Here is a 16,452-nt window from a genome sequence, read left to right as displayed (position 1 = left end):
TTTTCTGGGAAAGTGCTTTTTACATTCTTGACATAGGCTGGTCTTTTGTTTAATTCTTGGACAGCTGCCTGTGCTACAATTGGCAACTGGGAACAGGCAGGCTTATTTGAAACAAGAGTTTAAATCATGTTGTTTTCAGTTTTTCTGCATGATACTTGTCGAGTCCCAGTTACTATTTGATCTGTTTCAGTTGTTTTCTTTGCTGTTTGAGCCAATGCCTTCCTTTCCACCCACTCCCAATTACAGCATTTCTTCTGTTAAACCTGGCTTCTCCTTCATAAACATCCTACATGAAATGCACCTTATGGCCTCCATCTGATTTGTGTTTCTCTGGTTTTCCCCCTTTTGTTTAACTCCTCACATGTGCCTTTTGTTTCACCTGTTTGCCTCTTTATAGTTTAACTTCACTTCGTACTTCTTTTATAGAATCATATATGATATTTCTTCACTTTTTTGTGTTCCCTTTGAACTCTATTGGTCCTCTAACATCTAAATATCACAAACTTCCATTCATTTTAGCTTTCCTCCACTGTGCCCCTTAGATCTTGATTTGCTTCTAAGTTTTCTTTTGACAATTCTATACTTTTTAAACCACTGTGATCGTGATCTCTGAAGTACAGTTCCCACCCCTTAAAATACCCATGTTTAAAACGGGTAGTTGCTTATATCATCTAAAAAGAGATAACCATTACCCATTTGCATCGAGTTAATTTCAAAATTGCTGGCTATAACGTCTTATGGATTCCCACCTCGTTAAGGTGATATTGTATAAGTGAAGTGCACGTGAAAAACTGATGCATGTTTTTAAAATTATATTTATATTTAACAAAAATAATACCTCATGCACCATAATCCCAGCAGCTGAAATTTAGTGCCCTAATTGGGTGTTTGGGTTGTTTAAATTACACAGAATTTCATAGAATATACAGCACAGAAACAGGCCATTCAGCCCAACTAGTCTGTGCTGGTATTTCTCTTAAGGATGGAAGATGCCTGTGCGTGAATTCTTTTAACGCGGGGTGGCCGTTGCACACCAGCTACCACATGGGTTTGATGGAACACGGTCTTGGTCCAATCGCAAGGGGATCCAAGATGATTGGAGACCAGGCTCTGCTATGTCTGCCTAGCACACCTACACAAACATACTCCTACTGTCCTCCTTCCCGCAGGTCTTCTCTGCCTGGGTTTCATAGGCTGCAGTGTGGTCCTCCCGACCCCGCTGCTGGTCCACGCTGCACCACTCCTGGGCCTTGCTGGTATTTATACTCTACACAAGCCTTCTCCCATTCCATCTGCTTCATCTCAGCCTTTCAGCATATCTTACTATTCCCTTTTCTCTCATGCACCCATCTAGTTTTCTTTTGAGAGCATCTAAGCTATTTGCCTCAACCACTTCCTGTGGTAGCGAGTTCACATTCTAACCACACTCTGAGTGAACATAAGAATTAGGCGCAGGAGTAGGCCATGCGGTCCTTCGCGCCTACTCCGCCATTCAATAAGACCACGACTGATCTTCGACCTCAATTCCACTTTCCTGCCCGATCCCCATATCCCTTGATTCCCCAAGAATCTAAAAATCTATCAATCTCAGCCTTGAATATGCTCAATGACTCGGCACCCACAGCCCTTTGGGGTAGAGAATTCCAAAGATTCACAACTTTGAGTGAAGAAATTCCTCCTCATCTCAGTCTTAAATGGCCTACCCCTTATCCTGAGACTATGTCCCCCCTAGTTCTAGACTCTCCAGCCAGGGAAACAACCTCTCAGCATCTACCCTGTCAATCCCCCCTCAGAATCTTATATGTTTCAGTGAGATCACCTCTCATTCTTCTAAACTCCAGAGAGTATAGGCCCAATCTACTCAGTCTCTCCTCATAGGGCAGCCCTCTCATCCCAGGGATCAATCTAGTGAACCTAGTGCAAGAAATTTCTCCCTATTTCTTTATTGGATTTATAGAATCCTAGAACGGTTACAGCACGGAAGGCGGCCATTTGGCCCGTCGAGCACGTGCCAGCTCTCTGCAAGAGCACTTCAGCTAGTCCCACTCCCCTGCCCTTTCCCTGTAGCCCAGCAAATTTATTTCCTTCAGATACTTATCCAACTCCCTTTTGAAAGCCGTGATTGAATTTGCCTCCACCATACATTCAGGCAGTGCATTCCAGATCCTAACCACTTGCTGCGTAAAAAAGTTTTTTCTTGCGTCGCTTTTGGTTCTTTTGCCAATCACCTTAAATCTGTGTCCTCTGGTTCTCGACCCTTGTGCCAATGGGAACAGTTTCCCTGTATCTACTCTGTCTGGACCCCTCATGATTTTTAACACATCTATCAAATCTCCTCTCAATCTTCTCTGCTCCAAGGAGAACAACCCCAGCTTCTCCAGTCTATCAACGTAACTGAAGTCCCTCATTCCTGGAATCATTCTCGTAAATCTTTACTGCATCTTCTCTAAGGCCTTCACATCCTTCCGAAAATGTGGTGCCCAGAATTGGGGACAGTACTCCAATTGGGACCGAACCAGTGTTTTATACAGGTTCATCATTATTTCCACACTTTTGTACTCTATACCTCTTTATGAAGCCCAGGATCCCGTAAGCCTCTTTAACTGCTTTCTCAACCTTCCCTGCCGCCTTCAACGATTTGTGCACACATACCCCCAGGTGTCTCTGTTCGTGCACCCCCTTCAGGTTTGTACCATTTAGCTTATATGTCCTCTCCTCATTCTTTCTACCAAAATGTATCACTTCACACTTTTCTGCATTAAATTTCATCTGCCAGGTGCCTGCCCATTCCACCAGCCTGTCTGTCATCCTGAAATCTATCACACTCTTCCTCACTGTTCACGACACTTCCAAGTTTTGTCTCATCTGCAAATTTTGAAATTGTGCCCTGTGCATCCAAGTCATTAATATATATCAAGAAAAGCAGTGGTCCTAGAACCGATCCCTGGGGAACACCACTGTATACCTTCCTCCAGTCTGAAAAATAAGCGTTCACCACTACTGTTTCCTATCACTTAGCCAATTCCGTATCCATGCTGCCACTGTCCCTTTTATTCCATGGGCTTCAACTTTGCTGGCAAGCCTATTATGTGACACTTTGTCAAACGCCTTTTGGAAGTCTATGTACACTACATCAACATCATTACCCTCATCAACCCTCTCTGTTACCTCATTAAAGAACTCAATCAAGTTAGTTAAACACGATTTGCCTTTCACAAATCCGTGCTGGCTTTTCTTAATTAATCCACACTTGTCCAAGTGACTGTTAATTTTGTCTCTGATTACTGTTTCTAAAAGTTTACCACTACTGAGGTCAAACTGACTGGGCTGTAGTTGCTGGGTTTATCTTTACACCCTTTTTTGAAGAATGGTGTAACATTTGCAATTCTCCAGTCCTCTGGCACCACCCCTGAATCTAAGGAGGATTGAATATATTATTAGTAACTATCTTGTATTTATGGCCCCTAGTTTTGGATTCTCCTACAAGTGGAACATTCTCTCCATATCTACCCTCCCAACCCATTCATAATTTTAAAGACGTCTATCGGGTAACCTCTAAGTTTTTTCTTTTCTTAAGAAAAAAGCCCCAACCTGTTCAATCTTTCCCGATAGCTGTAATCTCTCCACTCTAGTACCATCCTTGTAAATCTTTTTTGTACTTCTCCAGTGCTTCTATGTTCTTTTTTATAGTATGAGACCAGAACTATGCACAGTAGGATCCTATACAAGTTTAACTTAACTTCACTACTTTTGAATTCTGTACCCCTAGAAATAAATTCCAGTGATTTATTAACATTTTTAATTGACCTGCGATGCTGCTTTTAATGATTTGTATACCTGTATCCCTAGATCCCTTTGCTGCTCTTCCCCATTTGGTTTCTTATTTTCTAAGATGTAGGTGATGTTTCTATTTTTCCTACCAAAGTGCATCACCTCACATTTACCTATGTTGAAGTTCATTTGCCACTTAACTGCCCAGTCTGCAAATCTTCGAATGTCTTCTTGTATTATGTTGCCGCCTTCCTCCGTGTTAGCTATACCCCCCAGTTTGGTATCATCTGCAAATTTAGATATTGAGTTACTTGTTCCTAAGTCCAAATTAATAATGTAAATTATGAATAACAGTGGTCCCAGCACAACGGTTGTTCAGTGAAGGAGTTAAGATTTGTGTGTTTTTTCTCTCCTCTCTGGGTCTTGCTGAGATGCTCTACCTGGTAATGGCTTGTTTGTGAATGATTGGTCCTGCTCCTCCAGTTTTCTAATACCCGTGGCCAGGTTGTGGTTGGCTCTGCGGAGCTTGGGGTCCTCGGTCAGGTCTAGGGTCCGGCAGTAAGAAGGCTCATTGAGGTAGTGGTTCAGGGAGCTGCAGGTGCTGATGAGCAATGACGGCATTCTTGTTATATAACGTTACCATGTTATACTGACCGTCGCATGCTAAACCTCAAGGTATAAGTGTATTGTAAGAGTAGAGAGAATCTCATTGGCCCTGAAATTGTGGTGTCTGTTACTCCGAGTAAGCCATCATATTCCCTTTGAAATGCCCCGCAAGTTTTCGAAATCCGGAATTTGCAGTCTGTCAGTATACTCGTTGACCGGCCATCCGCGGGGACCTGAAAAAGTAGTCGCTGGCACAGAGTTGGGCCATTTCCCAGCGACTGGCCAGCAATTGTTCACGTAAGTCTTAGGGTTAATGCAAATAGGGCAGACGCAGGGCCTGCTTGCATCAGCGTAAGGGGATATCTAAGGCTTAACTAAAACATTTTCATATCTTAAATTATGCACATACACTATTAAATGAGTTTATGCAAATATTGGCCTGGATTACAGTGTTAACGGTGTATAAAATTATTAATTACATTTTTATTGAGGTTGGTGGAATGAAGGTAATTATGAATAAAATTCAATTTCTGTAAAGTGTATAAGTAGATTTCGGGATTCCATTGCATGTCATTAGGGGATTCCTTCGTAAATGATTGAAATGGAGTTCTGCTTATTGATTGGAGGACCAGGCCCACATGATCCCAGGCATGCTTCCTCACCACCTGGGATCCATGAGCCATTAAGCTGCCCTCTGCCTCGAGGCCTGAGACCGCAACTTGTGTGCATTTGTATTACCAGTGAATGGACATCTCACTATTGGATAACAGAAATAATGTTATTGTAATAAATAACAGCAATACAGGAAACTTTCTGGTATCCGGCACGGACGGGACCGACATGTTGCCGGTTCATCAACAATTCCGGATAACCGAACGCTATAGTAAAAGATACGGAGCTCAGAGCTCCGTATAAAGCAACAAACCCTGTTGCTTAGCTTCAAAACAATCGGCACAAGTTGCAAGCGTCTCTGTAGCTTAGCAACAGCTTCGGCTACACCCTTGCACAGCAACAAATGGAGTAAAAGAAGTAACTAAAAGTAAAAAAAAAAAAAGTTACCTGAACCGACTCCTGAATTTTGCCGGTGGATAGAGCGTTCTGGTTATTTAGGGGCCGGTTAATCGAAAGTTTCCTGTATTTGAATATTGTCTCGCAATTCAATTCATAGTTTGATTTTTGTGATTATTCACCTGAATAATATATTTTGATTTTAATGGAGCTTCATTCATATTGCAGATAAATCAAGAACAGATCTGGATCAAGTACCTAAGGTAATAAATACTATCCAGGACTTAAAAAAAATAAATATTTTATTTCACTAATACGTAGAATCTGGCATGATTAATACATACCATATACATTTTATTCACTGTAAATAGCTTTAATAATTATACCACATACCTGCCATACTTGTGATCTTTAAATCAATTGAAAATTAGCCACTAGTACTTTGAAAGAGCAACTACTCACCAAATAGCCAGCAAGAGTTAGTGTTATACCCAGAAGCAAAGATATATGGCTGTATTTTGGTGTTTGGAGAGGAGAAGGAGTGATGAATTTTTAAATTCAAAGATGTAAGTTCTGTTGCTATTTAATGTCATCTAACAGTTAATTCAATTGTGGCCTATAGTTCCCTCACAGCTGCCTGATATTTTTTGTTTAAATAGAAACTAGACTATTGGACTGAAAGATATTGAAAGTTAGTTATTTCTTTCTTTTACCTCTCACCTTGCAGATATTTCTGAAGTCAGACTTTGCTCTGGAAGATCCTGTAACGTTTTCTACTGTCTTACCCTGGTCACATTTCAGTGGTCAACATGGAGCTGGTGTAAAAGGGGCTCGTGACGCGGCATCTTCTAGGTTATTGCAAGAAAAGGTATCCAAATAAACGGCTCATGATTTTTTGAGAAGTTTCTGCTACCCTAGTGCTCTGTTTTATTTTAGTTATAGAAGTCTGCTTCAATGGAGTTTGGCAATGACAGTTCTCATAACACCCCAGCTCACCTAATTAGTAGAATTAAAAGGTCATCGACCTGAAACGTTAACTCTGTTTCTCTCTCCACAGATGCTGCCTGACCGGCTGAGTGTTTCCAGCATTTTCTGTTTTTATTATAGTAGAGTTTTTATATGTAGAGGTAGTTTAGATGATGTCCTCTAACCTTGTCACAAAAATTGAACTAATGAAATTCAGTTGTATAATTTAATCTTAAAATGTAACATATTGAGCACAGGCAGCTGATGAGTGCTTTGCTTTGCCTAGCAATAAGGGTTTGGATGATCAAGCCAAGAAAGTCATTAACTAGAGGGCAAAAATTTAAGCAGCATCTGCAAAAGAAGAAAGGAACAGGTTATTTTTACAGTGGGATATTAAGGCAAGGAATATCCTACCAGAAACGGGGAGAATCTATAATCGCTTAAAAGGGAAGTGGATAGATATTTGAAAGAAACATTTGAAAGAGTTTGGTATTTTACCAATAGCTATTTCAAAGAGTGCAGCTGTGATGGACCAAATGGCCATCTTCGTGTTGTAAAATTTTATGATTTTAATGCATAATGCATTTTTTTTTTGCAGTTAAGCCATTACTTGGATGTTGTGGAAGTGAATATAGCGCACCAGATTTCTCTCCGTTCTGATGCCTTTTTCCACGCTATGACCTCTCAACATGAATTGCAGGACTACCTCACCAAAACCTCGCAAGCCGTAAAAATGCTTCGTGATAAAATCGCCCAGATTGACAAAGTAATGTGCGAAGGATCTTTGCAAATACTGCGACTTGCTGTGACTAGAAATAACTGTGTAAAGATGTATAATAAACTAAAGTTAATGGCCACCGTTCACCAAACACAGCCGACAGTACAGTTATTGCTGTCCACTTCTGAGTTTGTTGGGGCACTCGACCTAATTGCAACAACACAGGAGGTGCTACAACAGGAGCTTCAAGGGATTCATAGTTTCAGGTAGGTGACCTTACAAAGCTCACTTTTCATTAACTATATTGCATGTATTTTCTGCACACTTGGCTTGTAAGCGTTACTGGTATTTTACTCCATCTTGTAATATAATGCTTAGCTCTATTAAGAAATCAAAATAAAAATGTGTTTAAAAGCTATTAACAGGTAAAAATCTGAATGTGACAACTCTGATATAAAATCAGAAAATGTTGCAACTGCAAAGCAGGGCAAGTAGCACTTGAAAGAGAAGGTAGGTCAGCTGGAGAAGCCCCCTTTATAGAACTTAATAATTTAAAACTGGGGGCGGTGGGGGGGAGAGGGAGCAGCATGGGTCAAGAGTTCAAATAGGCCAATGATCACAAAGATGCAGTTAATAGTTGTAATAGCCTATTAATGTATCCATTTTAAAATGCAGGAAAGAGGTGCGGCCACGTAATAATGGTCATGTGTGTAATTGAGACAAGACTGCTGTCATGGCTCACATGGTTAAAATTCAGTGAATCCATTGATACAATTAATTTTCAATTGAAATTCTGATGATGGGGGCGGGGGGAGTTGCTGTAACTTCACAAGGCCTTGTTTAATTGTATTCTTTGAATAATATTTTTCGGAAATGCTGGAAGTACGTGTTTTTAAGCTCTCCTGTCAAGTAATCATCAAACATATATGTAAATGACCCATGAATTGGGCCTATTTCAACTTAAAAAAAAAAACACACTGGCAAGTGTTCTGTTTGTTATGCCCAAGGCATTCTTGTGCATACTATTAAATGACTACATTGTTACTACAGCAGAGCATGAATAAATTTGTTTATCATCCAAGTGTAGAATTTCAGTGCATAGCACCAATTTATTTACACCCGTTAGATAGTTGGGTTGGAATGGTTTGCAGTGGTTATGATTAGGTGCGTCATAAATAGAATCATAGAATGGTTACAGCACAGAAGGAGGCCATTCAGCCTGTCGAGCCTGTGCCGGCTCTCTGCAAGAGCACTTCAGCTTGGCCCACTCCTCCACCCTTTCCCCGTGGCCCTGCAAATGTTTTTCCTTCAGGTATTTATCCAATTCCCTTTTGAAAGCCACGATTGAATCTGCCTTCACCACCCTTTCAGGCAGTTCATTCCAGATCCTAACCACTCGCTGTGTTTTTAAAAAAAAAAAAAAAAAAAAAAAAGTTTTTCCTCATGTCGCCTTTGGTTCTTCTGCCAATCACCTTAAATCTGTGTCCTCTAGTTCTCGACCTTTCCGCCAATGGGAACAGTTTCTCTCTACCTACTCTGTCTAGACCCATCATGATTTTGAACACCTCTCTCAAATCTCCCCTCAATCTTCTCTGCTCCAAGGAGAACAACCACAGTTTCTCCAGTCTATCCACGTAACTAAAGCCCCTCATCCCTGGAACCATTCTTGTAAATCTTTTCTGCACCCTCTCTAAGGCCTTCACATCCTTCCTAAAGTGCAGTGCCCAAAATTGGACACAATACTCCAGTTGAGGCCAAACCAGTGTTTTATAAAAGTTCGTCATAACTTCCTTGCTTTTGTACTCTCTGCCTCTGTTTATGAAGCCCAGGATCCTGTATGCTTTTGAACCGCTTTCTCAACCTGCCCTGCCACCTTCAACGATTTGTGCACATATACCCCCAGGTGCCTCTGTTCATGCACCCCCTTTAGAATTGTACCCTTTAGTTTATATTGCTTCTCTTCATTCTTCCTACCAAAATGTATCACTTCGCACTTTTCTGCGTTAAAAAGCATCTACCATGTGTCTGCTCATTCCACCAGCCTGTCTGTCTTGGGATAATTCTGGCCTCTTGAGCATCCCTGATTTTCATCACCCCCACCATTGGCAGCTGTGCCTTCAGCTGCTTGGGCCCTAAGCACTAGAATTCCCTCCCTAAACACCTCTACCTCTCCTCCTTTAAGACGTTCCTCAAAACCTACCTCTTTGACCAGGCTTTTGGTCATCTGCCATAATATCTCCTCATGTGGCTCGGAGTCAAATTTTGTTTTATAATGCTCCTGTTAAGTGCCTTGGAAATTTTTACAGTGGAGCTAAACCCTCATACCTGTTACTACTAAATACAGATATCTAACTCCACCTGGCACATCTTGCATACCTTTTTGCTCTATATTCTCAGCTTTGTTATACAGGTTGACTGTCCAAAATCAGGAGTTCCGGACTCCAGGACGATTGGTGGCAGGGTCGTCTGGAATCCGGACACCTTGTCAAACCGCAACCTGGGCCCAGACATTTCCGGACTCGGAACATGTTTCTGATGTCCGAAGTTCGGAAACGCCCGAGCCCAGGTTGCGATATTTCCGGACTTCGGACATCAGAAACACGTTCCGAAGTCTGGGAAAACCGGCTCGGTCTCAGTCCCGAGGTTGCCGGATTCAGGACGCTCAACCTGTAGTGTACAGGAAACTCTCGATTTACCGGCACCTAAATAACCGGAAATCTCTGATAACCAGCAAAATTCAGGAGTAGGTTCAGGTAAGTTTTACTTCATATTAGTGGCCGTTCCTGGCTCTGTGGCCGTGTAACCGGGGTTCCTGCACCTGTTGCTGTGCAACAGGGACGCTTGGTCTGTGGCCGGGGTTCCCGCACCTGTTGCCATGCAACAGGGACGCCTGGATCTGTGGCCGTGTACGGGGCTCTTGTACCTTTTACTATACCTCTCTGTAATCTGGACTTTTTGATAAACCAGCACCATGCCAGTCCCGTCGGTGCCGGATAAAAGAGTTTCCTGTATTTTCTATGCTGAATTAAGTACTGTCTGCCAGTTTGGCTCGCTTCTGAGTCAGAAGATTTAAAGTAGAAGATCCACTCCAGGATTGACCATATAATTTGGACATGGTCCAGTGCACTACTGAGGTGCCCACCCTTTATACCCGATGTTAAACTGAGGCTTCTTGTGACTGTTCAAGTGGATGTTGCAGATCCCATGCTTCTAATTGAAAAACAGAGTGTTTTCTGGGTATCTTGACCAACATTTCTTCCTCAACCAAAAACATATTAACTGCTCATTTATTGCATTGCTGTTTGTGGGATTTGCCGTGTGCCATGTTTGTGTACATAAGTCACTGCACTGCAAAATAATTAATTGTATGTGTTTTAAGCTATTGGGAAACTATATGGTAAATAAATGCAAATTTCTATAACATTGCTGCCAAATAAAGCATCTGAAAGATTAACTTTTGCACCTAATATCTTTCCCCTGCTCTGAAAAATAATTTGAGAGAGGACAGGTAACATTTTGTGTAAAGGTGCTAAAATGGACTAAAGATTTCCTGACATAGGTTTGAAAAATGCATTTGTTGTTCTCGCTCCCTAAACCTCTACTTTTTACATAAGAACATAAGAAATAGGAGCAGGAGTAGGCCAATTGGCCCCTCGAGCCTGCTCCGCCATTCAATAAGATCATGGCTGATCTGATCCTAACCGCCAATCCACTATGACAGGACTATCTCCTGAATCTAACAGCATTAGACACACGAAAACAGGAGCAGGATCAGGCTACACGGCCCCTGGGCCCGCTCCGCTACCCACAGGGCCATGACCTATCCGAACCTAGACTCATGTCCAAATTCCTGCCCGCTCCCCGTAAGCCTTAATTCCCTTTTCTACTAGGAAACTGTCTATTTCTGTTTTAAATTTATGTAATGATGTAGCTTCTACAGCTTTTTGGGGCAGCATATTCCATGGACCTACCACCCTCTGAGTGAAGTAGTTCCTCCTCATCTCAGTTTTGAAAGAGCAGCCCCTTATTCTAAGACTATGCCCCCTAGTTCTAGTTTCACCCATCATCTGGAACATCCTCCCTGCATCCACCCGATCCAACCCCTTCACAATCTTATATGTTTCAATAAGATCGCCTCTCATTCTTCTGAACTCCAATGAGTAGAGTCCCAATCTACTCAACCTCTCCTCATATGTCCATCCCCTCATCCCCGGGATTAATCGAGTGAACCTTCTTTGTACTGACTCGAGAGCAAGTATGTCCTTTCTTAAGTATGGACACCAAAACTGTATGCAGTATTCCAGGTGCGGTCTCACCAATACCTTGTACAACTGAAGCAATACCTCCCTATTTTTATATTCTATCCCCCTAGCAATGAAAGCCAACATTCCATTGGCCTTCTTAATCACTTGCTGCACCTGCATACTAACCTTTTGAGTTTCGTGCACCAGGACCCCCAGATCCCTTTGTACTTCAGTACTTTCCAGTTTCTTGCCATTAAAATAATAACTTGCTCTACGATTTTTCCTGCCAAAGTGCATAACCTCACACTTTCCAGTATTGTATTCCATCTGCCAAATCTCTGCCCACTTACTTAGCCTGTCTATGTCCCCTTGCAGGTTTTTTATGTCCTCCTCACTCACTACTTTCCCTCCCATCTTAGTATCATCTGCAAACTTTGACGTGTTACACTCGGTCCCCTCCTCCAAATCGTTAATATAGATTGTAAAGAGTTGGGGACCCAGCACTGACCCCTGCGGAACACCACTGGTTACTGATTGCCAGTCTGAATATGAACCATTTACCCCAACTCTCTGCCTTCTGTTAGATAGCCAATCCTCTATCCATGCCAGAATATTACCCCCAATCCCGTGATTTTTTATCTTAAGCAATAATCTTTTGTGTGGCACCTTGTCAAATGCCTTTTGGAAGTCTAAATACACTACGTCCACTGGTTCCCCTTTATCCACCCTATATGTTACTTCCTCAAAGAACTCCAGCAAGTTTGTCAAACATGACTTCCCCTTCATAAAACCATGCTGACTTTGTCCTATTAAATTATGATTATCCAAATGTCCTGTTACTGTCTCCTTAATAATGGACTCCAAAATTTTACCTACCACAGATGTTAGGCTAACCGGTCTATAGTTTCCAGCCTTCTGTCTACTGCCCTTTTTAAATAAGGGTGTTACATTAGCAGTTTTCCAGTCTGCCGGGACCTTTGCTGAGTCCAGGGAGTTTTGGAAGATTATTACCAATGCATCCACAATCCCTACCGCCACTTCCCTCAAAACCCTGGGATGTAAGCCATCAGGTCCAGGTGATTTATCCGCCTTGAGTCCCATTATTTTACCAAGTACTACTTCCTTCGTGATTTTAATCGTATTTAGCTCCTCCCCCCCCATAGCCCCCTGCTTGTCAAGTGTTGGGATATTCTTGGTGTCCTCTACTGTAAAGACTGATGTAAAATATTCATTCAGTGTTTTTGCCATCTCCATATTTCCCACCATTAATTTCCCGGTCTCGTCCTCTAAGGGACCAACATTTACTTTAGCCACCCTTTTTCTTTTTATATAACTATAAAAACTCTTACTATCTGTCTTTATATTTTTTGCTAATTTACTTTCATAATGTATCTTCCCTTTCTTAATCAATCTTTTTGTTATTTTTTGCTGTCTTTTAAAGTTTTCCCAATCCTCTATCCTCCCACTAGATTTGGCTACCTTATATGCCCTTGTTTTTAGTCGAATACTATCCTTAATTTCTTTACTTAGCCACGGATGGCTGTCTTTTCTTTTACACCCTTTTTTTCCCTCAGTGGAATATACTTTTTTTGGAATTTGTAAAATAACTCCTTAAATGTACACCACTGATCATGTATCGTCTTATCCTTTAACCTATTTTCCCAATCCACTTTACTCAATTCCGCTCTCATACCTTCATAGTCTCCTTTATTCAAGCTTAGCACGCTTGTTTGAGATACAGCCTCCTCACCCTCTAACTGAATATGGAATTCAACCATGTTATGGTCACTCATTCCAAGGGGATCCTTTACTAGGACATTTTTAATTAATCCTGTCTCGTTACACAGGACCAGATCTAAGGTTGCTTGCCCCCTGGTTGGTTCAGTTACATACTGCTCAAGAAACCCATCCCTAATACACTCAATGAACTCATCCTCAAGGCAGCCCTACCCAATTTGATTCGTCCAATTTATATGATAGTTAAAATCCCCCATAATTATAGACGTTCCCTTATTACAAGCCTCAACTATTTCCTGATTGATACTCTGTCCAACCGAGTTGCGACTGTTCGGAGGCCTATATACTACACCCACTAGTGTTTTTTTCCCCTTATTATTCCTTATCTCCACCCAAACTGTTTCATTATCCTGATCCTTTGACCCAATATCATTTCTCTGTATTACAGTGATTCCTTCCTTTATTAACATAGCCACCCCACCTCCCCTTCCTTCCTGCCTGTCCTTCCTGATTGTTAAATAACCTGGTATGTTTAATTCCCAGGCATTGTCACCCTGCAGCCATGTTTCTGTAATGGCCACAAGATCATACCCATATGTAGCTATTTGTGCCTTTAACTCGTCTATTTTGTTACGAATGCTACGTGCATTCAGATAGAGAACTTTCAAATATGTTTTGTGACACTTAGTTCCTGCTATTGCCCTTTTTATTACTTTACCTTTTACTCCACACCTTCTACCCCTTCCTGACACGCTCTGGTTTTTAATTTCCCCACTGCTACCTAAGTCTATGACCTTCTCTGTTGTCATTTGTATTATTTGCTCTCTGGGAACCTCCCCCCCACTAGTTAGTTTAAAGCCCTCTCTACAGCCCTAGTTATATGATCCGCCAGGACTCTAGTCCCAGCACTGGCCAAGTGAAGCCCGTCCCAACGGAACAGCTCCCTCCTGTCCCAGTACTGGTGCCAGTGTCCCAGGAAGCAAAACTCATTTCTCCCACACCAGTCTTTGAACCACGCATTTAACTCTCTCTTATTTTATTTGTCCTAGCCAAATTCGCTCGTGGCTCAGGTAATAATCCAGAGATTATTACCCTTGTGGTTCTGCTTTTTAATTTGGCCCCTAGCTGCTCAAACTCCCTCAGCAGAACCTCCTTCCTTGTCCTATCTATGTCGTTGGTACCAACATGGACCACGACAACTGGATCCTCCCCCTCCCACTCCAAGTTTCTGTCCAGCCCAGAGGAGATGTCCTTAACCCTGGCACCGGGTAGGCAACACAGCCTACGGGACTCTCGCTCTTGGCTGCAGAGAACTCTATCTATCCCCCTAATAATACTATCCCCTACCACTACAACATTTCTATTTACTCCCCCCTCTTGAATGGCCCCCCCTCTCCACGGTGCTGTGGCCAGGTTGCTCATCCTCCCTGCAGCCCCTGCCTCCGTCTCCACAGGGAGTAAGAAGCTCGAACCTGTTGGACAAGAGCAACGGCTGCGGCTCCTCCAACACTAGCTTCTGGATCCCCGTACCTGCCTCACTCGTGGTCACACCGTCCTGTCCCTGACCATGGGCTACATCTGAATTAATTAACTTCATAGGTGTGACCACCTCCTGAAACACAGAGTCCAGGTACTTCTCCCCCTCCCTGATGTGTCGCAGTATCTGAAGCTCAGACTCCAGCTCTGAATTGTCCTGAAGACCCATTTCTTCTCACACCCACCTAATCTTCCCCTTGCTGCTTTTGTCAGTTTTCTTTACCTCTTGTGTAGTGCCTTGTAATGTCTGTTTGGATGAGGTGATGAGCTGCCATATAAATAGAAGAAGTTTTTTCTATTTGGAATGTGGTAATGATTGAATGCTCTCGTTTTGTCTTTCACCACTTTCTCCTGCTTATTTCTGATGGTGCAAGCATGTGCTGGAGATTGACTCCATGGGTGACTGGGACTCTCTTGTACCTTGTCCAAATCACCATTCTTTGTATTGATTGTCAGTAGATTGTTTGACTGGGAGCATCACAACAGAGCCTGATTCTTTTCCCACCTTTATGCATTTTCTAGCAGGGATCACTGGATAAAGATTATTACAAGGGATTGGAGTATAAGAGTAAAGAAGTCTTGCTGCAATTATATTGGGCCTTGGTGAGACCACACCTGGCGTACTGTGCACAGTTTTGGTCTCTTTAACCAAGGAAGGATATATTTCCCTTAGAGGGAGTGCAATGAAGGTTTACTAGACTGATTCCTGGGATGAGGGGGATTGTCCTATGAGGAGAGATTGAGTCGACTAGGCCTATATTCCATACAGTTTAGAAGAATGAGAGGTGATCTCATTGAAACATATAAAATTCTTAAAGGGCTTGACGGGGTAGATGCAGGGAGGATGTTTCCCCTGGCTGGGGAGTCGAGAACCAGGGGTTACATTCTCAGAATAAGGGGTTGGCCATTTAGGACTGAGATGAGAAATTTCTTCATTCAAAGGGTTGTGTATCTTAGGAATTCTGTACCCCAGAGAGTTGTGGATGCTCAGTCATTGAGTATATTCAAGACTGAAATCAATAAATTTTTGAATACTAAGGGAATCATGGGAATATGGGGCTAGGGCAGGAAGGTGGTGTTGAGGTAGAAGATCAGCCATGATCTTACTGAATAGTGGAGCAGGCTCGCGGGGCCGAATGGCCTACTCCTGCTCCTATTTCTTATGTTCTTGCGTAATGATCATTTCAGGAGCCCTGGGTGATTTTTTTTTTTTTTCCTTTCTAGCAGATGGGCACTCTGGCCAGTTGTAGCATCCTTAATGCTGATTTAGCTGAGGTCGGTTAACTCACCATAAATCAGGGATTGAACTTGATATCTTCCTGGTTCATGTGGCTCAGTACAACACTAGATGGTATGTTGCCTCCCTGGTGCCAGGGTCAAGGATGTCACTGAACGGCTGTACGGCTGTAGGGCATTCTGAATGGGGAGGGCGAACACTCGGAGGTCGTAATTCACATTGGTACTAACGACATGGGTAGAAAGGGATGAGGTCCTGCAACAAGAATTTAGGGAGCTAGGTAGCAGATTAAAAAGCAGGACCTCAAAGGTTGTAATCTCTGGATTACTCCCGGTGCCACGTGCTAGTGAGTATAGGAATAGGAGGGTAGAGCAGATGAATGCGTGGCAAAGAGTTGGTGCAGGAGGGAGGGCTTTAGTTTCCTGGATCACTGGGTCTGCTTCTGGGGAAGGTGGGACCTGTACAAAGTCGGACGGGTTGCATCTGAACCGGAATGGGACCAACATCCTTGCGGGGAGGTTTGCTGGCACTGTTGGGGGTGGGTTAAACTAACTTTGCAGGGGGATGGGATATGGAGTGGAGCTATAGTAGGGGGTGATGCACAGCCAAATATAGAGGAAAAAACAAGT

At 42.6% G+C, this 16,452-nt stretch overlaps 1 protein-coding gene across 4 annotated transcripts in view; it reads left to right on the top strand.

Annotated features, from left to right (window-relative positions):
* Positions 1-16,452, top strand: part of vps54 (VPS54 subunit of GARP complex) — an 88,375-nt gene that overhangs the window by 19,269 nt on the left and 52,654 nt on the right. For all 4 annotated transcript variants that reach the window (XM_085981591.1, XM_085981590.1, XM_085981589.1 and 1 more), the window contains exons 5-7: positions 5,614-5,648; positions 6,113-6,253; positions 6,950-7,335. In XM_085981591.1, coding sequence (XP_085837717.1) covers positions 5,614-5,648; positions 6,113-6,253; positions 6,950-7,335 — 562 coding nt within the window. The remainder of the gene's footprint in view (positions 1-5,613; positions 5,649-6,112; positions 6,254-6,949; positions 7,336-16,452) is intronic.

This window comes from Somniosus microcephalus, chromosome 3 (assembly GCF_052327205.1).
Source record: "Somniosus microcephalus isolate GS21.2 chromosome 3, FLI_Smic_1.0, whole genome shotgun sequence".
In the NCBI taxonomy this organism is placed as follows: Eukaryota; Metazoa; Chordata; class Chondrichthyes; order Squaliformes; family Somniosidae; genus Somniosus; species Somniosus microcephalus.
The sequence above is the reverse complement of the archived record's forward strand: the minus strand, read 5'-3'. Positions and strand labels throughout refer to the sequence as shown.